The 24,517-nt window shown below is 50.0% G+C and overlaps 1 protein-coding gene across 3 annotated transcripts in view; it reads right to left on the bottom strand.

Annotated features, from left to right (window-relative positions):
* Positions 1-24,517, bottom strand: part of STEAP3 (STEAP3 metalloreductase) — a 53,990-nt gene that overhangs the window by 24,440 nt on the left and 5,033 nt on the right. For all 3 annotated transcript variants that reach the window (XM_056117597.1, XM_056117595.1, XM_056117596.1), the window contains exons 2-3: positions 5,868-6,367; positions 2,718-3,245 (exon numbers count right to left, since the gene is read on the bottom strand). In XM_056117597.1, the coding sequence (XP_055973572.1) occupies positions 2,718-3,245; positions 5,868-6,359 (1,020 nt within the window). In that variant the 5' untranslated portion in view covers positions 6,360-6,367. The remainder of the gene's footprint in view (positions 1-2,717; positions 3,246-5,867; positions 6,368-24,517) is intronic.

Below are 24,517 nucleotides of genomic sequence, written 5' to 3'. Positions count from 1 at the left end.
TGCTCAGTGAGCAACTGAGTGAATGACCTGAGTTCTGACGTCATTAACTCCTCTGCTCATTTCTCTGTAGGAAGTGGCAAGAAAGTGAGCGTGGATCTGGAGCTGAAGGGCTGGGTGTGACCTCCCAGCTTTGCTGCTTACTGGCTGTGTGACTTTAGTCAAATGGCTTACCCTCTCCGTACCTCAGTTTGCCCACCTGTAAATGGGGGGGGGTCTTATAACACCTGCTTTATAGAAGTAAGAAAAGAATGAATCCACACCCAGAAGCCCCGAGAATTGTACTCGGAGCTCAGCAAGCTCCTTTGAGGGGTGTGTGACTGTTATTCCTCCCCCCCTTCTCATTTCCAGCAGGCATTCTGCACTTGGCCTGAAATCTGGGGTTCTTCCTTTTTCTTCAGAAAGCCTAAGCCCACAGAATGCAATGATGCCAAGTGCCCGTGGGCGGGAAGGATGCGGCCATTTGGGTAGCTGCCAGCAGCGGGCAAGGCCCCTGAGAGCCAGCAGGGGCTGGAATCTGTGGTCCCTGGGGGAAGTTTGGGGAAGGGGGCGGGGGAGGGGGGAGGGTTTCCCTACCAGCTTCTTTTCCTGGGGAAGAGGGGCACGGCACGGTGATGAGGTAGGCCCAGCCTCAGCAGGATCAGAAACTGCAGGGCCTCCTGGAGTGGGGGTTGGGGAGATGAGTAGTGCTCCCTGCACCTGGGCCAACGCTTAGTGAGTGCCAAGCGTCCGGGGAAAGGCAGCCCCGTCCTCACTCGCAGAGCTGAGCTGGCACTCAGCAGCAGGCCGTGAGCTTGGGAAGCCGGAAGGAGCCTTGGCTCTGAGGATCCAGTCAGAGCAGGTGCCCCCGCCCCTCCCCCCATTCCCAGGCAGCCTGCCGGCCAGAGGGCACCAGAGAGGTTCTTAAAGGAGAGGACACTAGCCACCCCCAAATCCTGCTCTGACAGCCTCCATCTCAGTTAATGACAGGGCCAGGCACCCCCGGCACTCAGGCCCCACCCCCCTCGGCTTTCTGGGTCAGCTCCCCTGGCCTCCTGGCCCCCGAGAGCCTGTCCTTTCAGGCTTTAAGTTGGCACAGTCCAGCCCTTCTCACCCAAGGCCACTCCGCCCACTCTGAGCCTTGTCCTCCTTGTCAGAGCTCCCGCACAGGCTGCGCACCGCTCTCTCTGCATTTGCCTTGCTTTGCCACCCCCGGAGTAGCCCCTGTGATTGAGTCCACTGCTGAGTCCTTCTCCACGGTTCCTTTCAGCACATCCGTCACTGGTTCCCGATCTGATGCCAAATCCCAGCCAAGGCCCTGCCTGGCCTGTGTGCGACCCACCCCCACACCACCCAAGCTCCCCTCTCACCCTGCCCAGTGTGACCACGGAGGCCCAACGGTGCCCGCAGGGTCAGCATCCCCAGGTTGCTGATTGCTCCTGAGCTGGCCACTGGCTCACCCTGACCTCTTCCTCCTCCTTTGCAACAAGCCCCTCCCACCTGTCACCACCCCAGGGGACACCCCTGGGGTGGGCTTCCCCACTCTATTTTTCTTTTCTTTCTTTCCTTGACTTAGGGGGAGTTTCTGGGCTACACCTGGAAGTACTCAGGACTTACTCCTGTATCCGTGCTCACGGATCACTCGGGGAAGCCTATGACATGCCGGGTTCTGAACTGGGGTTGATCACAGGCAAGGCAAGCACCGTATCTCTGAGCTCTCTCTCCTGCCCACTGTTTGATTTTTCTCCTTCATACCAGCAACTCTTTAAATTTAACTAATTAATTACATTTATTGCATTTATGGAAGTGAACTACCAAGGTTATTGTACTCTTTCCTTCCTTCCTTCCTTCCTTTCTTTCTTTCTTTCTTTCTTTCTTCCTTTCTTTTTGATTTTGGGCCACATCCCACAGTGCTCAGGTGTAAGGCTCCGCACTCATGAATCAATCCTGGTGGTGCTTGGTGGACCATATGGGATGCTGGGGATTGAACCCAGGTCAGCTAGTTGCCAGGCAAATAACCTATCTGCTGTACTATTTCTCCGCCCCTTCATGTATTCTTTTTAAGAATTTTTTTTCTTAAAAGCTACTTGCGATTCTGGAGAGACAGTACAGCAGGTCGGGCACTTGCCTTGCATGCGACCAACTCAGGTTTGATCCCTGGCATCACATAGTTCCCCAAGCCTGCCAGGAGTGACCTCTGAGCTCAGAGGCAGGAGTAAGCCCTACGCACTGGTAGATGTGCCTTCCCCCGCCCAACCCCCCAAAAAAATCAACCTTAGAAAAGTAAGTAAAGAATGACTCGGGAAGGGAAGTGACCCAGAACAATACTACAGCAGAGAGTGCATTTGACTTGTACACTGCTGAGCCAGGTACAACCCCTGGTACCCCATATGGTCCTTTAAGCCCTGCCAGGAGTGAGCCTCTAAGCACTGCTGAGTATGGCCCCAAAAGAAAATAAAACAAATGAAAAAGCTGCTTGGGAAGAAATAATTAAATAGGAACAAGTTATTTTCTATAAGGTACTTATAGAAGGTGCTTGAACTGTGTCACTGGGGGCAAAAGGTGGAGCGGATTCCCAGGCCTGACTATGCCAAGTCTCTGTCTCTCCTTCCTGGGCTGCGCTAGAAGCACCGGGATATCTGTTTTGTTCACCTTCACTCAGAATCTCGGAAGCGGAACGCGGTGTTGCCTCGTGGGAAGGTGCAGGCTGTGTGCACGGGAAGAGGCCAGGGCCCGCTTACCTGCTTGACGGCCAGGTTGACCAGGTCGTAGCGGTGCGCGCGGCGCAGGGGCAGACAGAAGCTGTAGACAGCGTGCAGGGCAGCGCAGAAGAAGCTGAGCAGGCCGATCTGCTTGCGGTGCTGCAGCCAGTGGTCCAGCCAGTCGGGGAAGCGGCTGTACTTGGTGCCGCGCTGCAGCTGCAAGGCAGCCGCCAGGACGCCGGGCAGGTAGACCAGCGAGAGCAGCACGTAGGCCACGCACGGCAGCGTGGTGTTGACCACGGTCACGGGGAGCTTGTAGAACTTGTTATTGTTCTCCTGCACGTAGGGATGCAGCACATCCCGGATGAAGTTGTAGGCATAGAAGAAGACGAAGAGCCCCAGGGTCAGGAGAGTGGGCACCTTCCAGCCCGGGAAGAGGCGCAGGGGGATGGCCTCCACCTCCCGGGATGATGCTAGGGACCCCATGTCCACGGGAGTGAAGCCCATGGCTTGCACCATGGAGGAGATTGTGCGCTTGGCTTCTGGCTGGTCGCTGCAGACGGGCACCTGTGGGAGGAAAGTGTGGGGAAAATTAAATGTGGTCCCAGCACAGAATGATTGCATGCTTTTGTGGAATGTAAAAAAAAAAATGTATAAGGCTAATACTCAAGGACAGCAGAAACAAGGGCCAGGGGGTTAGGTCTATGTCTGGAAGCTTGCCATAAGTATTGGAGGGGAGGGGTGAGTCAGGGAGAGGGCAATTAGGATAGAGAAAGGACCACTATGACAATGATAGTTGGAAAATGATACTCTGGAAAAGTCCAGAGTGGTAGTCGTCACTCTGGACAAGAATTGAGTGCTGAAAGCAGGGAAAAGGATATACACGATGACCTTTCAGTACCTGGATTGCAAATCATAATGCAGAGAGAGAGAGAGAGAGAGAGAGGGAGAGAGAGAGAAGGAAAGTGCCTGCCATAGAGACAGGCTGGGGGCGAGGATGGCGGGAGGGAAACTGAGGACACTGGTGGTGGGAAATGTACACTGGTGAAGGGGTGGGTGTTGGAACACTGTTTGACTGAAACCCAATCATGAACAACTTTGTAACTGTGTATCTCATGGTGATTCAATTAAAAAAAATTCATCAACTGCTAAGCCAACTCCCCCTCCCAACACACTCCCTCCCCGGGGGGAAAAATATGCTCCCAGATTGTGAGGCTGGGCAGAACCTCAGAGAACATGTGGGACAAATTTTTTTTTCTGAGCAGCAGAGGAAACTGAGAACCTGAACTTCCAGTGAACTGTGTCGCTGGGAGCAAAAGGTAGATCTGATTCCCAGGCCTGGGGTCCTCCCAGAGTCTGGCCAGGCACACAGAGCAGTGTTGTCCACTCCAGTAGGGCATCAGGGCTATCCTAACACTGGTTGCACTATCATAGTCATTGCCAAGAGCAATAGTGTTCTGCAGGCAGCCTCCAAGGCTCTTGGAGAGGGAGCTTTCAGGACTGTCGCTTGCCTCAGGGGTCACTCAGCAACTGTATTTTGTATATAACCCTAACTATTCATCTTTTTTTGTTATTGTTGTTGTGTTTGGGGGTCACACCTGATGATGTCTGATGGCCCATCTCGGCTCATTGCTCAGGGGGTGTCTCCAGTAGTGCTCAGATTTTGCGGTACTAGGAATTAAGCCCGGGGTTCCTACATGCAAAGCCTTTGTTCCAGCTCTTAGCACGAGCTCCTCCCCAAACCCCAAACATACAATTATGGCTTCATCTGTCTCTCAGTCTATAAGTGTTTTCCTCTTGGAGAAATGCTGTCCCCAGAACCCTGTGGTCCTCAAAGCACTAGGCTATCCACAAGCCAGCCCAGATTTGTAGCCTATTATTCTTCACCTTGAGGTCCCGTGAAGGCACAAAATACCCCCAGACTCCAGACTCCCCATATGCTTCATGGGCCTTGCTGACTCTGCCATGGTCATCTGGTCTACCAACGTGACCAGTGCCTCTGTGTGTGTGTGTGTGTGTGTGTGTGTGTGTGTGTGTGTGTGTGTGATCACACAGTGGATCCCTCAATCTCACTATAAGCCTACTGTTCCCATTTTTCAGGTGAGAAAACTGAGGTCTGAGAACCTCATTTTTCACCTCTCTGCTCCTGCATATAGTTCCTGCAGCCTAAAAAGTCCTCTGTGCTCCCCCTGCCACACAATAGAAGGTGAGGCCAAGGCTGAACTATCTTTCCTAGCTGGGCTCTTCCTCAGTGCCCTCTGAGCCTTGACATCCAATACCCACTCATCCTGGCTAACTCACTCTTGGATATCCCGAGATATAGGCTGCAGTGAGGGGCAGCCAGGCACCTGTGGGTTCAACTATGGCTGGCATGGAAAGAGACAGAGGAGGTGTCGGCTCACTGATGGAAGCTCTCACACATAGGTAGGAGCTGGCATCCGTCCTCTTGGCACAGGCACACTGACTTGGTGAGAGAGAGCTCCTCCTACCAATTTGGGCTATTCTCTGGAACTGCTTTCCACCCCCCAGAAAATCCTGCTGTTGCCTATTTTGAGAAACCTTCTCAGTTCTTGGAAGCTGGAGAGAGTGAAATCAAGTTCCAGACATGCCTGCTTCTTAAGGACCTGGCACCTAAGTGTGTGACTCTCTCTAGGTCCAATCTGTACAGAAGCATCACTCTTCTTTTTATTTTTTTTCTGCCTTTTGGGTCACACCCGGCAATGTACAGGGGTCACTCCTGGCTCTGCACTCAGGAATTACCCCTGGCGGTGCTCAGATACCATATGGGATGCTGGGAATCAAACCTGGGTTGGCCACATGAAAGGCAAAAGCCCCACCCGCTGTGCTATCGCTCTAGCCCCCAGCACCTCTCTTCTTGATCCCACATGGTAACCAGAAAGCCATTTTGCTCCCTAAAAAATCAAGTGACCAAAGAAGAAAGAGCTCGGGTTTCAGATTCATAGGAACTGAGTGCAAATCTCATTTCCAAGCCTCCATTTCCTGCTCTGTGGAGTGGAAGATTGTGATAGTGAGCTGCGATGAGACAACATGCATGGAGCCTGGCACTCTGGAAGAATAAACACCAGGAAGTGACTGACTGCTTGCTGTTGGTCATCTGGTCGACCAACATGGACCAGCACCTGTGTGTCAGGCCAACCAGAGGATGGTGGTTGACCTGCAGAAACCTACCTGCCTATTTCCATCTCGCGGGCCAGACTGCAGGGTCCAGGCGGAGATGACGTTGAAGGCCTTGACCACAGTGCAGGCGGGAAAGAGCGACGCCAAGTACTCGGCATTAGACTGGTGGTACTGGAGATGTTCCTGCTCTGTGGGGTTGCTCACATCCACCAGGATCTTACCAGCGAGCTGGTCACTGAGGCTGCAGAGGGAGGAGTAGTGCTCGCGGTACACGGCCACGAAGATGACGTCAGGGGCACCCACCGCCTCCTCCTGGAATGTCACTTGTGCTGCCGAGGGAAACAGCCCAGCCGTGCGTTTAGGGTTGCGGCTCCCCACCACCACGCTGAAGCCGGACCCCACCAGGCGTGTGGCCAGGGAGCGAGCAAAGTCCCCACTGCCCAGGATGCCCACTTTGGGGACTCCACTGGGGGCTTCAGCGAGGCTGCCATCACTCTCCACCAGGCGATGGCTGAGCAATGGCTTGTCCATGTCTCCCGGCATCTTGTTGGCTGGAAGAGAAGGAAGCTGGTAAGTGGAGGTCTCCCAGATGGGCTCTCTGACCATGCTCTCCCCTTTGTCCATTAAACCCATGGGCCTTCCTGAGTGCCGGAATGTGCTGGCATAGGGGCAATGGGGACACTGTGTGTGAGCTCAGGATCTCTCTGAGGACACTCGCTCCCAGAGGCAGATTCAAGAGAAGGAATGCAGAGAAAGGCATGGAATTTCCACAATTGGCGCTACATTTGTTTTTAGAGAGATGACTGCAATATCCAAGGGAGGCACTGAACCCCACCCTCCCTCTCTTTTGATGTTATCTTCAGTGTCAGGAAGGCAGGATGTGCTCCAGTGCGTGTCTGCATTTGCATTTTGGAATGGGACATGGGTGATGCATCTTTTTTAATATTTTAAAAATTTATTTATTTTTTAATTGAATCACAGTGAGATACACAGTCACAAAGTTGTTCATGACTAGGTTTCAGTCATATAATGTACCAACGCCTGTTAAATAAATTTTGAAGTCAGGACCCTCATTTGGCTATCACCATCTGCCATGTACAAGTGCCTGGTACAGAACCGGCACTCAGTATTTGCGAAAGGAATGAATGAACACCAAGCAACTGTTCTTTAAGGATGGAAGTGAATGTGGATCCTGAAATGAGATCAGAATGGGGTCTTGAGATGGGAAGGGTGTGGGGGAGGGAGGCAAGTGTCCGAGGAGTTCCTTCAATGAGTCTAACTTATGAGTGGACGTAAAAGAAGCTGGAATCTTGGGCTGAATTACAGTAAACATAGACAGGAAAGATTGTATCTTATTAATTTATTTATTTTGGTTTGGGGGCCACATCCAGCAGTGCTCATGGCTTACTTCTGGCTCTGTGCTCAGGGATCACCCCTGGCAAGGGACCTTATATAGTGCTGGGGACTGAATCAGGGTTGAGTACACGAGTGTAAGCCAAAAATTTTTGAGTTAGTCACTACTCATGATCAATGGCATCACATTTTTAATCATAAAAGAGTTGCTGTTTAAATCCATCACTAATTTAATTTAAATTTTTTTTTAAAAAACCATCATGCTTTGTTTCTTTTTTCTTTCTGGTGCAAAGGATTGAACCAAAGGCCCCACAGATGCCAGGGAAATCACTCTACTCGAGATATACACACCAGCAACTAATCTCAAGTATGAAATATGGCAGATAGAGGCCAGAGATGTAACTCAGTGGTAGAGCACTTTCTTTGAATGTGTGAGGCCCCAGGTTTGAGTCCCTTGGACCCCTCCTCATAAAATAAACATAAATGTGGTAAATAATACTTCCTAAATATTAAAAAACAAGTGTTAACAATTCTAAAGGGAGAAATAGACAGCAATACATAATTACACTAGGGAGTGCCAATAGCCCACTTTCAATAGTGCATAGATCATCCAGACATAAAATCAGTACAGAGACATTTGACTTGGGGAACTTACTAGACAAAGGAGACTTAAGAGACTGTATTGAACATTCCATCCAACATCATCAGAATACACATTCTCCTCATGTGCACAGGGAACTTTAATTAGTGAAGATCATAGGTTGTGTCATAAAACAAGTTTGAGCAGGGGCTGGAGTGATAGCACAGTGGGTAGGGAATTTGCCTTGCAAGCAGCCAACCCGGGTTCGATTTCCAGCATCCCATATGGTCCCATGAGCACCGCCAGGAGTAATTCCTGAGTGCAAAGCCAGGAGTAACCCCTGAGCATCGTTGGGTGTGACCCAAAAAGCAAAAAAAAAAGTTTAAGCAAACATTAAGATTAAAATCATATCAAGTAACTATTTTGGCCACAGTGCATAGTAACAACAAGTCTCACAATGGAGACGTTACTGGGCCCGCTCGAGCAAATCGATGAACAATGGGAGGACAGTGCTACAGTGGTGTGAAACTACAACAGGAGGGGGTGCCAGATTGGGTAGGGCATTTGCGTAGCATGCACCCAACCCATGTTTGGTTTCCGGTACCTGTATGGTTCCCCCAGCCCCCAAGGAGTCATTCCTGAGCACAGAGTTAAGAATAAGCCCTGAGCACCGCAGGATGTGTTCTCCACCCAAAAAACAAATCAGTATCAGGAGGAAAACAGTAAAATTCATAAATATGTGGAATTAATATGTTCTAAAACAGACAATGAAGAAGAAATCCAAAGGAAATTTTAAAAAGTCTTGAAACACAGGCACTAGGGAGATAGTTCGGCAGTTAAGGATCAGAAATAAAAAGAACACACACAGCAAACTAAGCCTCAATTAAGGCAGAAGGAAGGAAAGACAATGATTAGAGTGGAATTCGATCAAGACAAATGAGTTTGTTTTTATTTATTTTTAATTATTTATTTATTTATTTATTTTTGGTTTTGGGGCCACATCCAGCTGTACTCAGAGGTCACTCCTGGATCTGAACTCAGGAAGGACTCCTGGCAGTGCTCAGGGAACCAGGTGGGACACCAAGGATCAAACCTGGGTTGGCCACATGCAAGACAAACGTGTTACCCACAGTATTAACACTCTGTCCCACGAGTTTGTTTTTAAAGTCAACAAAATTGACAACCTTAGTCTTAAGCTAGATTAGAAAAAAAAAGAAAAAGATTAAAATACAGATAGCAACTTATATCAGAGAAATACAAAGATAACGAGACTATTATACATGTTTATATGTAAAAATATTAGATAACCCAGAAGAAATAGAGAAATTCCCCAAAAGACAGAATCTACCAAAACTGTATAATGAATAACAAGAAACTCTGACCAGACCAATGATGAGCATGAAGATGGGACTGATAATTTAAAAATTATCCCAACAAAGACAAACCCAAAATTCATTGGTTTTACTGAATTCTACCCAACGGCTCATACTCATTCTTCTCCAATTCCTCCAAAAGAAAAAACAAAAAACGAAAAAGTAAATAGAACAATTCCAGGGCAATTCTATGAATCCAGCTTTCCACTGATAACAAAGACAAATAAATATACCTCAAGAGAAAAAAATTTCAGGTCAATATTCCTGATTAAGTTAGATATGAAAATCTTGAACAGAATACTAATAGACCAAATTCAACAGTATATTAAAGATTCTATACGTTACCAGGTAGAATTTACCCCTGGGATGCAAGGATGGTTTAATATATTTAAATCAACAAATATGATACACCACATAAGCAGAATGAGGGATTAAATACAAATGATCATCTCAATGAGTGCATAAGAATAATGTAACAAAATTTAACATCTTTCATGATAGGAACTCTCAACAAATAGGAGAGAAGCAATCAACATAATAAAGGCCTTATGTAACAAGTACAATCTAACATTATATTCAATGATAAAAAAACTTAAAGTTTTTTCCTCTAAGATCAAAACCAAGACAAAGATACCCACTTTTCCCACTTCCATTCATGCAGTATTTGAATTCCTGGTCAGATGAATAAGTCAAGGAAAAGAAATAAAAGTCATTCAGATTGAAAGGAAAGATGTAAAATTGTTTATACATGACATGATCTTATATATTAAGATTCTATGGTCTGGGGCTGAGGGTGTGGCTCAATTGATAACGTATCTTGCATGTACAAGACCCTTGGTTTGATTCCAGGAAACTCAATGATCTTCCAAGCACCACCTGGTGTGGTCCTGGTGATCCCTGAGTAACATTAGACCAGAACAACAACAGAACTGTCCCCCAAGATTAGTTAACAATAAAACAAAAACCCCAAAGCCTCTACCATAAAGCTGTTGGAATAAATAAAGTCGGACTGGAAAGAGAATAGAGGGGTTAAGGAACTTGCCTTGCATTTGGCCAACCCTGATTCAGTCCTCAGCATGACATATGCTCCCCTGAACACTGTAAGGAGCGATTCCCAAGTACAGAGCATGGAGTAAACCCTGAGTACCAGTGGGTGTGGCTCCCAAATAAAATTTTTAATTTTTTTTTTTTTTTTTTTTGCTTTTTGGGTCACACCCGGCGATGCACAGGGGTTACTCCGGGCTCATGCACTCGGGAATTACTCCTGGTGGTGCGCGGGGGATCATATGGGATGCGTGCAAGGCAAAAACCCTACCCGCTGTGCTATCACTCCAGCCCCCAAATAAAAATTTTAAAAGCTAATAAGCTAATTCCAAAAAGTTGTAGGTAATAAAATCAGCATAGGAACTCAGTTGTTTCTACACATTAACATGAACTAGCCAGAAAGCAAAGACAACAATCCTATCTGCAACGCTGCCATGAGAATACAGAGCCTGGGGAACCCCTCCTGAGCTCAGAGCCCATAACTGTGAGCCTTTCCTTGCGAAGAGGGAGATATTTACTGCCTGGTTATAGGAATATTTTTCACATGGTGATGTCAACTGACTTCCTGTTGATACTCTGGAGACTGGATTTCATTTCTGACCTTGCCACCACCACCTGCCTGCTTGCCCAGTCAGTGCCTCAGTTTTCCAGTTCTGAAAGGGGAGCAATCAAAGCAGCTTCTTTACAGGAACAAGGTAACTCACCTTAATTCAGTCTGTGGCAAGCACTTAGGACACAGCCCGCTTGCTGGGCATGGCCGCTCACAGAGGGCGTCAGTCTACAGTTACTAAGTAAATGCTGGCGGCCAGCATGGGCCCTGGGAAGGGGAAAGACACTGAAAAGATGTGGTCGGCAGCTCTCCAGCCCCGGGGAACAGGGTCATGATAGGGGCTTAGCTGGCTGCTCTTGAGTCGAGATGCAGGGGGGTGAGTGTCCCCCCTGGGGGCTACAGTGTTCCCTGATCACTCAGGGCTGGGAGAGACACCTGGGGCCCTTCTCGGAAGCTGCCTTACCCTGGCAAAGACACCAGCCCTACGGCGAGTTTCGCCTTGAAGCAGGAGACTCGTGTGCTCAGGTGTCTAGAGCACACGTGTCTCCACTATGTTAGCAATCTGGAGAACGCCCATCTTTATCTTCTGCGCTTCTCCCCAGAAACCACCATGTGCTGAGCACCCTTTATCATATTAAAGACAAGTCAGAGGTGGTCCTCACTCTTGGGTGCTTTGTGATCTCATGTGTATGAGGGACTTTGGGGACAGCAAGTGTCAGATAAGATGTGTCCATCATTGACTTGGATGCAGGGCAGCTAGAGAGAGGGCCTGGAGCAGCATGAGGATATGGGAGTGCTTACCCAGGACACCATTTACTTCCCAAGGGGATTCTGCGTTGGACACACATGCCATTTGCACTGGTCCTTGAAGAACTCTGGTGATTTACAGAGGACCGAGAGAGAAGGCTCAAAGAGCTGGAGCATGTGCTTTGCGTGTGGGAGGCATGGGTTCAACCCCCCACAGTGCATGGTCCACTGGGAGCAACCACCAAGCTCTCAGCTTCAAGCAGCTCTTGGGAACTACCAGGTGTGGTATTTCCCAAACAAAGAACAGGTCACCCAGACCAAAATAGAAAGAGAGGGGAGAGGCAAGGAGAGCCATTCTGAATCCTGCTGTTGGACCACAGACACAGTATCACCAGGCAGGGAAGGAGTTGCTTGCGGCTAGATCGAGAGGGCAGGTCCTGTGTTACAAGCCCCAAAGGAGCCGAGTTGCTGCTGCCTGCCCAGATGGCCTGCACTGAATGACTCATCCTGGCTGGGCCTGGGTCCCACCTGCCCTATTCTCCTGGGAAGGAGAAGCGATCCTAGTGCAGCCAGCATCGGTCCTGCCCACCTCCCCACCTCCCCAGGAGGTGCACAGAGAGGCACTGACGCTGGTGTGCAGGGCAGGCAGATCCCAGAGGTTCCCATCCCCAGTGGGGTACCATTCAGGCTCACTGGCCTCCATATCCTTCCCAGCGTTGCCAATGGGCGGTAGTCGTTCCCAAGAGCCCCACTTGGCTGCCTGTTCTTGCCAGCACTGTGTGCTCAGAGGCAGGCCATTAACACTGGGGAGAGGGTACCCCTAAGAATGAAGGGGCTAGGAGGTGTAAAGGCTGCCTCCAAAATGCAGTGCATATTTCAGGGGAAGCTAACAGAGCTCAGCCTGAAAGGCATAAGTGGATACTCTTGGGTCTCTCCTTCGGTCCATTTCCCCACTTGCCCAGATGTTTTTGTTTTGTGGTTCAAGAACAGAGGCCAGTGACAAACTTCTATGCAAGGCTACGCCAAGAAATTCTTTATGTTCCCAAATTACTTTGTACCATGAGAGATCAGCCTTCTCTCTGCAAAATTACTCGTGGAGGGGACTGGGGATCATTCAGTGACTCAGAGAATGGCTACTTAAACTTTTTCACAGATGCCAGAAACAGCCCCTGGAGATATCTTGCCAGCCTCAGCACCATTCTTCCTCTTGGCAGGACATCAATCCAGCCATGCGCCTCATAAAGTCATCCCCGGTCCACTTGCAAGAAATGGAGATCAAAGAGGAGAAATGGAAACTCATAGAATGGGAGGGAAAATCCACATATCATGTCTCTGAAAAGGAACTGATTTCTAGACTAAGAAATCTTCCAACTCAATCTTAAAATGACAACCCCCATAGAATTGGGCAAAGGATTTCAATTGACAAGTCATCAGAAAGAGGGCATACAAGTGGTTAATCCACTCACAGAAAGATGCACATCATTAGCCGACAGTGAAGTGCAAGCTAAAGCCACTTCACCGCACTAGGATGCTTCATCAAACAGACACTCAGTGTGGGTCAGGCTTCGGAGGCAGAGAACCCTCACCCATGGCTGGTGGCACTGTGAAACGTCGCAGCCCTGGTGGAAAAGTCTGATAGCTCCTTGGAAGTTCCAGTCCTAGGTGAATATACAAGACACAAGGAAACACAGGGCCTCACAAAAATGTGTACACCCATCTATTTAGGAACAATATTCCCAAAAGGAAACAACGGTAGTGTCCAGGAAAAGCCAAACGAATTAGTCTAGATGTGGCAGATTCATACAAGGAAACAGTATTTGGCAGTAAAAAAAAAAATGCAGTGCTAAGCATGGAGGAATCTTAAAAACATGAAGTTGAGTGAAAGAAGCCAGTAGCGAAGGCTACAAATAATGACTGCATTTCCAAGAAGCCCTAAAAATAAGCAAATCTACAGAAACAGATAGGAAGTAGGGAGTTCAGGGAAATGGGGAGCAAGTGATGATTCATTGACAGAGAGTTGCTTTTTGGAGTGACCAAAAGGTCCTAAAACGGTGGGGGTGGGCATCCAGTTCTGTGAAGAGGCGAAAAACCCAGGGAACTGCATCCCTTCGGGGGCTGAATTATAAGGTATGTGACGTTGGTGGATTTCTTTTTTTTTTTTCTTTTTTGGGTCACACTCGAAGTTGCGCTGGGGTTACTCCTGGCTCATGCACTCAGGAATAACTCCTGGCGGTGCTCGGGGGACCATATGGGATGCTGGGAATCGACCAGGGTTGGCCGCGTGCTATCGCTCCAAGCCCCAGTTGGTGGATATTCAACCAATAAAGTTTTTACAGAAAAGGAATGGAGAAGCCTGCCATTAGCATGTGCAAATGATGAGAAAGACTTGGGAAAGACCTTCCCTCAGGACGCCGGGGCTTTGAGCAGGGTTCTGTGCCACCCTGAGTCTGGGTTCACCTGTAGTCCTCCAGTGGGTTCCCGGGTGTTTTTCACCATACTGGGTTGCTCAGCCCTGTCACCTCTAGACAAGCAGAGCTTATGTGAGCAACCGTAGTAGCTGTGTCTGAGGGGACCCTGGAGGATGGTTTTCCGGGCCTCTGAGTGGGGCCTGCAGCTTGTCCTCACAGCGCCTCCTCCCCTCTCGGCCACAGCTCCACGAAGGGCCAAGAGCAACGCAGCTGCTGTTCCTGGGCCTGAGAGCGGGGAGGCCCCAGGGATCCCCAGGGGGAAGGGGTCCTACAAGGATAGGCAGCTGGGACCTAGACCAAGGCTGACAATCTTCTGGGCAGGGCTTTGGTCTGATTCATTTCTCTTTCCTTCCAAACTCCATCCCCTACCCCCACTCCTCTTAGTCAATAAGATCAGCCCCACCGGGAGTCCTCTTTGGCCATTGGGAGTTGGCCCAGCCTCCAGCTTAAAAAAACATTGATAAGTTCTGCCTTAGTAAACCACCCTTGAGACCAGATCACAGGCCCTGGAGACAGTGGAAGTTCTGTCCCACCACTTACAGTTTGCTCAGTAAACCCCCTTTCCTTCCCTGAGCCTCCGTTTCCTTCTCTGTGCCACAAAGCGAGGACTCCAGTGAGTAGCTAGCAGAAAGGGGCGGACAAACTCATCAGAGTGTTCTGGGCCAAGAGGCCAGAGTGATAGTCCAGTGGGTAGGGTGTTTGCCTTGTACCCAGTTCAACCCCGGTTCAATCCCTGGCATCCCATATAGTCCCCTGAGCACCGCCAGGAGTAATTCCTGAGTGCAGAGCCAGAAGTGACCACTGAGCACTGCTGGGTGTGACCCCCAAGACCAATAAATAAAATAAAATACATTTTTTTAAAGAGCGTTCTGGGCTGAGCCTGCTTTGGAAGCTCAATTTTCATTTTGGTCTTCTCTGTCTAGGATTTTTAAAATTCCCTTTTCTGTGGCAGGCAGAAAAAGATGCGTCTAAATCAACAGGGGGGTGTTCTCTGCTGAATGGAAAAAATCTGCTCTAAGGTTTTCTACACTGAGTTCCGGGAGAATGGTTTAGAAACAGGCATGTGTTTCTGAGTATGACAACTGGAGGAAGGAGGAAGGAACCACCACTGTTTGAACTCAAAGAGGGGGAAGGAGGGCAGTGTATCCTGGAGGGGGCATAAGGGAGAGAAGCTGGAGCATGCAGGGGGTTGGGAGCTGAGGCTGGGGGGCTTGAGAGCCCTTTAGAGACAAAAGGGCTAGTTCTGATGTCCGTTCCCAGTCAGGGATGGTCCTCATGTTGGGGTATCCATATCACCCTTCATGTCCCTTGGACAGGACAGTGCTGGACGCCAACAGCGCTAGATGCCAACCCTCATGGTCAAAACTCCATGTATTACTTAGACTCGAGAGTCAGCCTTGTGTATTCTTCCAAGGTTCTTCTCTACACGAGGCTTGTCCACCTCTAGAATCCCAAATCTACCGCTAGAAAAACTTCAGCAGGGAAGTGGCCCCACTGAGTTCAAACCTGCGATACTCAATGTTCAGCCAATTTTCTCCTTCTTGGACTCCAAGTTTTTCAAAGGTGAGCACTGAATCAAACTCACTTTTGTAAGCCCAGCACTCAGCCCTGTGCAAGGCACACATCTGGCCAAACTCTAGCAGCTCTCCTAAAGCCTTGTTAAAATATATCACTGGGCAGGGGCAGATGGTACCGTGGGTAAGTCATTGCCTTGCAAGTGGCTGACCTGGGTTCAGTCCTTGGCATCGCATACAGTCCTCTGAACACTGCCAGGAGTGATTACTGAGTGAAGAGCTAGAGGTAGCACCTGAACCAATACACACACACACACACACACACACACACACACACACACACAAATATATATCTATATTACTGAGTTTCCCCCTTCCTTTCTAATGCTGCTGGTGCCAAAATACCCCTTTGAGCATCAGGGTAGGGACCTGGAGGAATAGTGTTGAGATTTTGAGTCACGCATTCAAGAACTAAGATCCCACAAGTGCCGCACAATCCTGCCTGTGATCCCCGGGGGGTCACAGTGATTTCTTGTCAGACCAGATATGCCAGGGATGACCATCACAGTGGGAGAATATGTGAGATCACCCTGGACAGATTCTGGCAAACACTTTAGATCCTTGTGAGCACCACAGCTTCCTGTGCAGCCGTTAATTACTGGTGAACACCAGAGTCAGGCATGAATGCAACCCATAGTCACCACAATCACAGTGCCCACAACAAGAAGGGAGAGGGCAGAGAGGGGGAGGGACAGAACAATAAATGCAGGGCTGGAGAGACAGTCCAGTGGGTAAAGTGCCAGCTTCGCATGCAGATGATCACATTCAATTCCCAGTATCCTCCAAGCCCATCAGTAGTGATCCCTGAGCACAGAGCCAAGAGGAATAAGCCCTGGGATGGGTACTGGATCATTGTATAACTGAAACCCAAGCACAAAAATTTGTTAGTCTACAACTGTACCGCATGATGTTTCACTAATAAAAATTAAAAAAAAAAAAAAGGAATAAGCCCTGAGCATCAATGGGTGTGGACACTCCCTCCAAAATGCAAATAAATATCTGTCATCAAATGCTCAGTAAGTCTATACAAGGACTGAATGAACAAATCAAGCATGGGAAAAACCACCCCAGCCCTAAATTTCCCCTCCTGCGTTTTTACCCGCAGACCCAACTCCTAGCCCACTTACTCCATAAAGCTCTCATTGCCCTCCAGGACCTCCTGCTATTAGTGCTCTCCTCTCTGCTCCCCTGGATCTAAGGGTCAGGTCTGCAAGCCCCCTCCCTGCCTACCTCTTGCCACCTGGAGCTTTCCCTAAGCAGGTGGGCAGGGCTATGGCAGCTGTGCCTGTGGACTCAATGAGACCAAGCCCATGGGAGCATTCTCTCCTGCTCCTCCTGCACAGGACCACCAGGTCTAGTGGGCCCAGCATGGTGCTGAGAGACCACAGACCCTGGAGACCTAGGAGCCCTCAACCCCCACAACTGGGGAGACCTTCCCAGAGAACCCAGTGTTTGGGAAGACCAAGAACTCAACCCATTTTCACCTCTAGGACTGTTCCGTTGCTATAATCCCACAGACACACTCAGGGCTGGGGTGGGGATGTGTGTGTGTGTGTGTGTGTGTGTGTGTGTGTGTGTGTGTGTGTGATGGAAAGTCCGGTGGTCAGCACAAGGCCAGAAACTTGGAAGACTCCAGTGCCTGGCTTTCTGGGCAGCCCCTCCTGGGCACCTTTGCATTGCAATGGGTTGAAGAATACATGCTGGGGCTGAGCAGGGCACAGCCATTGGGTTTATACAGGCCGCTAAGTCACCTCTGAGAAACAGCCTCTTTGATTATTCCCTGAGCCCCACTAGGTACCCCGCAGCAGGGAGTAGGACTATGCAGGTGAGTGGAAGATGGTCTATCTCTGGGACTCTGAAGGAACAGGCAGCCCCCACCCCCCACCCCTATAGCAAGAAAAAAATGGCTGGAGTGAGGGCATGCCTGGGCGCGGGAGCAGCCAGGGAGGAGAGGTTCACCCCTGCCCGGTGAGGTCAGGGAGCTGGCGTGTGGGGCTCCCTCGGGGCCAGTTAATCCAGCCAGCTGGAGGCTGGCAGCCGGCAGTTGCTGAATCTGCAACCTCAGCGTCTGGGCTTGGGTGGCTTCTTGCTTTCCAGGGACACCTGGATATGTAGATCCTGGGCCAGATGGAACTTGAGGGCTGTGGCTGCCCACACTCCACCCTGGTGCAGCTTTACAGGAGCAGGAACGTGACCCCACCCCCACCTCTTGCTGATCCAGGGTGGGGTGGAGGTTGAGGCAGCGGCAGCTCCTGACAAGGTGCTGAGCTGGCTCCTGTGGCCTGTCCCGGCCTTGGGGATGCACCCTCTCCCCACTTTGTCCAGCAGATGGGTCACCTTTTCCAGGAAGCTTCTTCCAGAGGTCCCTACCCTGACCCTGAGCATTCTCCTCCTCTGGCCTCCCGTGGACACCAGAAATCAGCTATGCCTCTCCAGTTGCTCTGTGTGGAGAGGTGCAATTACTTCCCAGTCAGCTGCTGGGGTCAACTCCATCCAGCCATGTGCTCCAGAGGCTGCTCCAGCACTCCAGGGTCCCTCTGCCTCCTTCCCAAGTCCCTCAGTGGAGTCGACCTCCCACGCTGGGACTTCTCCTACATTTGGCCCATGACTATAGATTATACCCCTTGGTTTCATGTTCCTGTTACAACCAGCCTGAAAATCTCTTTGATTCTTCTGACACCTCACCTCAAGGAAGTGCTTAACTAAAGCTTGTGGCTCAAATGTCTAACTGATAAGGTAGGCTTAGCTTGCATGCCGCTGATTCTGGTTTGATCCCTGGCACTGCATGGTCCCTCCAAACATGGCAGAGCAACCCCAAAGCAAAGTGCTGGGAGTAACCCCAGAGCATTGTCGTCTGTTGTCCCAAATATCTCTCTTACTGCCCCCTTCCTCAATCCTGAGGAACTGCTTGATTCTGTGTCTGAGGGAAAAGTGCACGTGGGGGTTTCTGGCTGGTTCCGAACTTGGGGTCCTCCTATACCTAACTGTGATGAATGACAACCAGGAGTTTATTATTCCTACTTCAACCTGGCCAGAGGGTTTGAAGTAGTCAGGCATTTCAGGATTAGATAAACAGTTGAAGTATTTTTCCCTAGATGAGTTTAAACATGGCAGGTAATAAGAATATCAGGAGACTTAGAAAGCCTTGGATAAAGTTTGAGGCTTCTTGGGTAGAAGTGGGCAGCACAGGATGTGCCCAGGAAGGAGGTGGCAGAGCTGGTGGACCAGTGGCTGTGGAGCATGCTGTTCCTGAGCCCGTGGACAGCAACTATTGGGAGTGACCTCAGGATGTCCATTCCACAGGGATGATGGGGCAGGTTGTGCCCAACTGTGGCTTTTGGCAGTTAGCCTTTCCCCAGTTTGGACCTGTTGGTCCATGAGCTCTGAACACTCAAAAGCAGATGCTTCTTTCTGTTCAGGTCTTTGTCTTTTTCTAGAAAGTTCTTTTCCACAAAGGTGTCCTCCCCTGTGAAGTCTCTCTCTAAAAAGGCAGGATTAATCCTTCTCCAATTCCACTGCTTTGGCTCTCCATGGCACAGATCATGGGGGTTGGTCCCTCCTCCAAGGGGGAGAGTGCGGTGGGGTTCTAGCCCCAATATGTCCCTATCACCTGCCTCTCACATGCTAATGCCCTCATTAAGATTAATGCCCTTGGGAGTCACCACAACCCTAGGATGTGGAACCTCTGGCCTGCTCTTTCTCTGAAACACATGCCCACACACACACACATACATGCACGCAATACTCTGCTACACACTCACATGCACTTGCTTACACACTCTCACACACACCTCAACACTCTCCCTCACATATACTCCCATATTTCCTGAGTAAAAACATGCACTCTTTCTCATGTTTCCTGAATAAAAATTATCTAACTCATTATTAAATAAAACTTGGTAGGAACAGAAATAGCAGGATAGGGATAATTCATGTTTCTCAATCAGATAAAAATAAATACCAGATTTTGTGAAATCTTTTTCCAATTTATGGATCTGGACCAAAAACCAATACTCTAAGTAAAAATTGTCTACCTACTTGGGACTGGAGCAATAATACAGTGTGTAGGGCACTTGCCTTGCACGTGGCCAGCCCAGGTTTGATCCCTGGCACCTTCTATGGGCCCCTGAGCACCACCAGGAGACATCCCTGAGCACTGCTGGGTGTGTCTCCAGAAAAAGAATCTGCTTATTTGTAGAAGTAGCTTTCGGAAAGTCCCTTACTTGTCCCTCTATTCCAATGACTGTCCCCCGAGTCACACTATGTAGAAATCCCAGCTGTTCCTCCTGTGGGCAATCAGGAAGTTACCAACCACCCTGGCATATGCCCGGTTCTGCCTGTAGTAATCGACAGTCCCGGAAACCAGGCTCAGGCTGAGGAGAGAACTCAGCCGTGACATGCACATGAGGAATTCGATCTGTGGAGGGCTATTGTGTCCCTCCGCAGACAAGAACCGTGAAGGCCCAGATAGGCCAGCAGTGCCTTGAGGCTCAGGGCTGGCTCTTGCCTTCAGTGCCTTGAGGCTCAGGGCTGGCTCTTGCCTTCATCCTGTCTAGTCCCATTTGGCTTGTATCCAGCTTCCTGGATGGACCTGGATGCCTGACTCATGTGAACTTGAGAAACGGTGGTCACGCATCATCATCACGAGGCTCTGAGGTGATCTGTTCCCTCTCCCGCACTTTCTCTGCTTCTCAGAGCAGCCCAAATCTTCCACTATTCTTGCAAACTCAGGCTGCAGGCCATTCTGGATTCCTAGACTTGGTCCTGGACCTCGTCCCCGCCCCGCCCCCCTAGCCCCAGGCTGAGGGGCAAAGGTCAGACAAGGTCAAGCAAGAAGGTCCGACCTGAGTTCTGGACCCCACTCTCAGCAGCCCCCACATAAGTGAGCTGAGGGGAGACAGGATAGAGAATGCCAGTTTCCAATCCGAGTTTAAAAGCTGGGTTATGGCCATACACATCTTAATTGGTGCATTTCTCTTTTCTCTGCGGGCATTTTCCCTTTCTGATGGACTCTTACAAACATTTTACTGTTATATTTCTTGTAATACTGCCTGGAATCGTTATTTAGACATCATAAAAAAATCATTATATTTTTAAAAGGAAGGCTGAGAAGTTTTAACAAAAGAGAATACAAAAGGTAAGGCACGCACACATACACACAATATGTGCATGTCTGAGCTGACAAAAGTTGATCTCCCACACTGCTTTGCAAAGCAAAACTGAATGCATAATTTATAGGGCTTTATTACAAACATCTAGATTTTCAAATCATTCTAGAAAAATCCGGTTTGATTACTTACAGCAGCAGTTCTGTGATAAACCAGCCCAGAAATGGTTACCAATAAGTAAAATTTACAAGTCCCAGTGGGCCCTGCCTTCCGCAAAAATGCATTGCAAACATTAACATCTTGTTTTTTTTTTAAACACACACACACACACACACACACACACACACACACACACACACACACACACCAGAGCCCACAAAGCTGATGCTCTAACTGAAAGCCTGAAATCTTTGCACTAAAGGGCCCTCCTGACTTAACATACAGATGATATTTCCCATCTGGTTTTAGCAAGAACTTCATCTTACTGGGCTCTTTTCCACCGGAACCAAGGTGGTGTACCCCCAAACAGGGCCATGGGTGGGGAGGGGGTAGGCGGGGAACGGGCCAGGATGCTACCTTGGCTCTGAGCCCCAACCAGACTTACCTACGACATGTTGGCAGGGCATCGGGCACACATGAGGGTCTGGCACACAGTCCATTGCCATCGGGTCACCTCTTCCTGCTCAGGTCTCCCTCCCACCTGCAGGCAGTCTGACTTTTTCTAAAGGTGGGGATCTGCCCTCCCTCCCCCTACACACACAACCTGCACTCTGGCTTGGGCCCTAGGGACTGGACCGGGAGTGGGGACTGAGGGTCGGTTACAGAGTGCACTGAGAGAGAGCAAGACAGGCTGATAGTTCCGTTTAGGGAGGAAACCTCACTGGTGATAATTAGTGACTCAGACTCAAGTCTCTCTGCTACAGGAACTAAGGCAGGACAGCCGACAGAGCCTCGGATGCATAAAATGCATAAATGTCATCCAACCCAAGGCAGATTGCCTGAGAGAGAGAGAGAGAGAGAGAGAGAGAGAGAGAGAGAGAGAGAGAGAGAGAGGTGGGGGAAGAGGTGTTTACTTTTCAGGATACAAAACCAAACTTAATGGCTGCAAAAGCAGCAATTTATCAACTGCTGTGGGGGTAATTTATTGCAATCACAGTGACTGTCACTGGCTTAGTGATAATCTCTGGGTATTTTGTGCCAACAAAGGCTGCTAGTGAGTGCCCATAGTGGGAAGAAAGACAGACAGAAGGGCTGCAGATGGCAGTGAGAACTGACATGAGGACGGGCATATGCCAGTCTCTGCCATGGCTTTCCCAGTGGACCCTGGATGGCTCAAGGGGAGTCTAGAGGTCTTGAGGTTGTTGCATCATTAGAATAAATTATGCTAAGGCTATTCTTAGGAAAAGTCTAGTCCTTTCTTTTCTATTCTCTTTTCTTCTTCCTTCCTTCCTTCCTTCCTTCCTTCCTTCCTTCCTTCCCTCCCTCCCTTCTTCCCTCCTCCCTCCTCCCTTCCTTTGCACCCTCCCTTCCTTCCCTCCCTCCCTCCCTCGCTCCCTCCCTCCTTCTCCTTCCTTCCTTCCTTCCTTCCTTCCTTCCTTCCTTCCTTCCTTCCTTCCTTCCTCTTTCTCTCTTTCTGTCTCTCTCCACATCAAGAATTGCTCAGGGATTATTCCTGGGTCTCTGTACTCAGGGATGTCTTCTGGGGGGGGGCTTAGGGGGCCCTATGGGGTGCAGGAGGTCAAACTGGGTTGACTGTGTGCAAAGTAAATGCCCTACCTGCTGTACTCCAGTCCCTCTGCGCCATTGTTTGCAACATCCTTTGAAAACCGGCCTTGGAAAATGGCAGCAACGAGTAAATCTGGACACTTGGCTCCCAGAATCCATAGCACCGGATCTTGGGCAGCTGTACTCTGGGACCCAGCAACCCGGCAAGCCCATGTGATCAGACGGCCATTGGGCTGTCTTGTTTCTACTCCTGAAGGTGGCCCGTATGTGCAAACTGACTCCCAGTGAGCTCTGCTTTCCTCCCAATTCCCAGTGATCCTCATTTCCACACATGTCCACTCTGCTTCCATCTCCTGTACATGGGGCCTGGGGATGGGGCTCAGAGGCAAGGAGGCACAAAGCCTTGAGTTCTATCTGGACCTGCCTCACAGGCCGAGGTACCATCCCAGCCACTAGGATCCTTGGTGCCACTATCAACTGTGTGACCATTGCAACAACAATAGAAGGGAAGATGACATTCACTTAATCTCCAGCACCTACCCTTGGCCTGAAAGCTCCAGATTGAGCCCTGGAGCAGAGAGGGCAGCTCCGAGTATCCCCTGCCCCTGGCCTAGCAACCCTGTCCCTCCCCTCTGAACTGAGCAACAGCTGAGCAGTATGTGTTGGGTCTGGGCAGGAAGGTCTGGCAGCAATGACAGGTTCTTCCAGGTACCAGCTTGGTGACAGGGCGGCTGCTTTCCTGGTTCAGACTATGATGCAAATTATGAGCAAACCCACATGCGGGAACTGTGTTTGTTTATGTATTTCCTGTGCTCTGCCCTGGGCCACTTGCCACACTCGATGCAGCCAGCACCCCTCTCACTGTGCAACCCGGAGGTGCTGGCTCCAGTGACTGCTTCCCCAGGGCAGGGCCCTGCTCTGCCCTCCCCCAGTGCTCACCCGGCAGCTGGCTCACGCCTACTGGACCAAGGGGGCTCAAAAGTTCATGAACATTATATCATGGGAGAGCAGCAGGGTGCAGGTTTCTGGGGCCCAGAGACCCCACTTGTGACACAGGGTGGGCTTAGCACTCTGTCTTCCTATGCAAGCTTCTAGGTAGGGCCCCCTGCCCACCGCCACCCCCCCCCCCCCCCCCGCCACCACACCCCAGCTCCCTTAGAAGCTGCACCATCAGGAAACCACACTTCCTTCTGAGCACATACTTCAGGCATGAGCTGCTGGGAGCTCCAACACCCCTCTGCCCTCGGCGCAGGCCAACACATCCCCCCAGTGCAGACCAACGGTGACTCCCAATTGCTGGGTTTCTCACTGAACCCATATCTGTCTCCTGAGCTCCCTCCCCTCTTAGAAACCCACTCTTCACACTCCACACACCACCATGGCACATCAGAATGTTCTAGAAGAATTGCAGCTGAGGTTACCGGAAGCCCAAAGGTCACCGCACCGAAACCAACAACAGCAGAGCCCTCTTAGACTCTACCCTCCACCTTTCCCTCCAGGAAAATCATTCCTTCCTGGACAGAGTGCCCCATCCTCGTCTCCAGGGTCCAGAGGGGCTTGCTTTCTTTCTCCTTCCCATTTCTGATGCTACTTCTACTCAGGGGGACTCCACCTGGAGGGGCTCACTACACAGCCATCTGGAACGCCCCAACACCCTCCAGCTGTGTGTGTGCCTGCATGACTCCACTTCCAAGATCAGACCCTCCTAAACACCCCCAATAAAACACAAACCTACCCTTCCCCATGTCCAAAGGCCCCTCTCCAAGCTTGGTAAAGCTACCATCAGGGGAAGACTCATTCATCCCACCCAGAAGAGCAGCGCTGGGAAACCTTCCTGGAACCGTGACCATGAGCAAACACAGTGGAGTCGGGCAGCGTGGCAGCCTATTCCCGAGTACCCAGATTCCTCTCTGTCTGTCTGTGTTTGTTCTGTCACCTGGGGCTCTGCTGTTCAGCAACATCACCAGATCAGGTAGACCCAGAAGCTGAAACATGGGAGTGGTTGGCTGAAATCTGCAGAAGGGGTGGGACCATGGGAAACGCTGCTGCTTAATGGCAGATCCATAAGGGCTCACCTGCCAGGTGACTTTGGGACTCATGGGAACACGCTGACTGGGAAGAACTGAGGAGCATCTCATCACCCAACGACAGGGCTCACCCTCACGGAGGAAAGGAATAT

The sequence above is a fragment of the Sorex fumeus genome, unplaced genomic scaffold (genome assembly GCF_029834395.1).
Source record: "Sorex fumeus unplaced genomic scaffold, SorFum_2.1 ptg000035l, whole genome shotgun sequence".
NCBI classification, from domain to species: Eukaryota; Metazoa; Chordata; class Mammalia; order Eulipotyphla; family Soricidae; genus Sorex; species Sorex fumeus.
The sequence above is the reverse complement of the archived record's forward strand: the minus strand, read 5'-3'. Positions and strand labels throughout refer to the sequence as shown.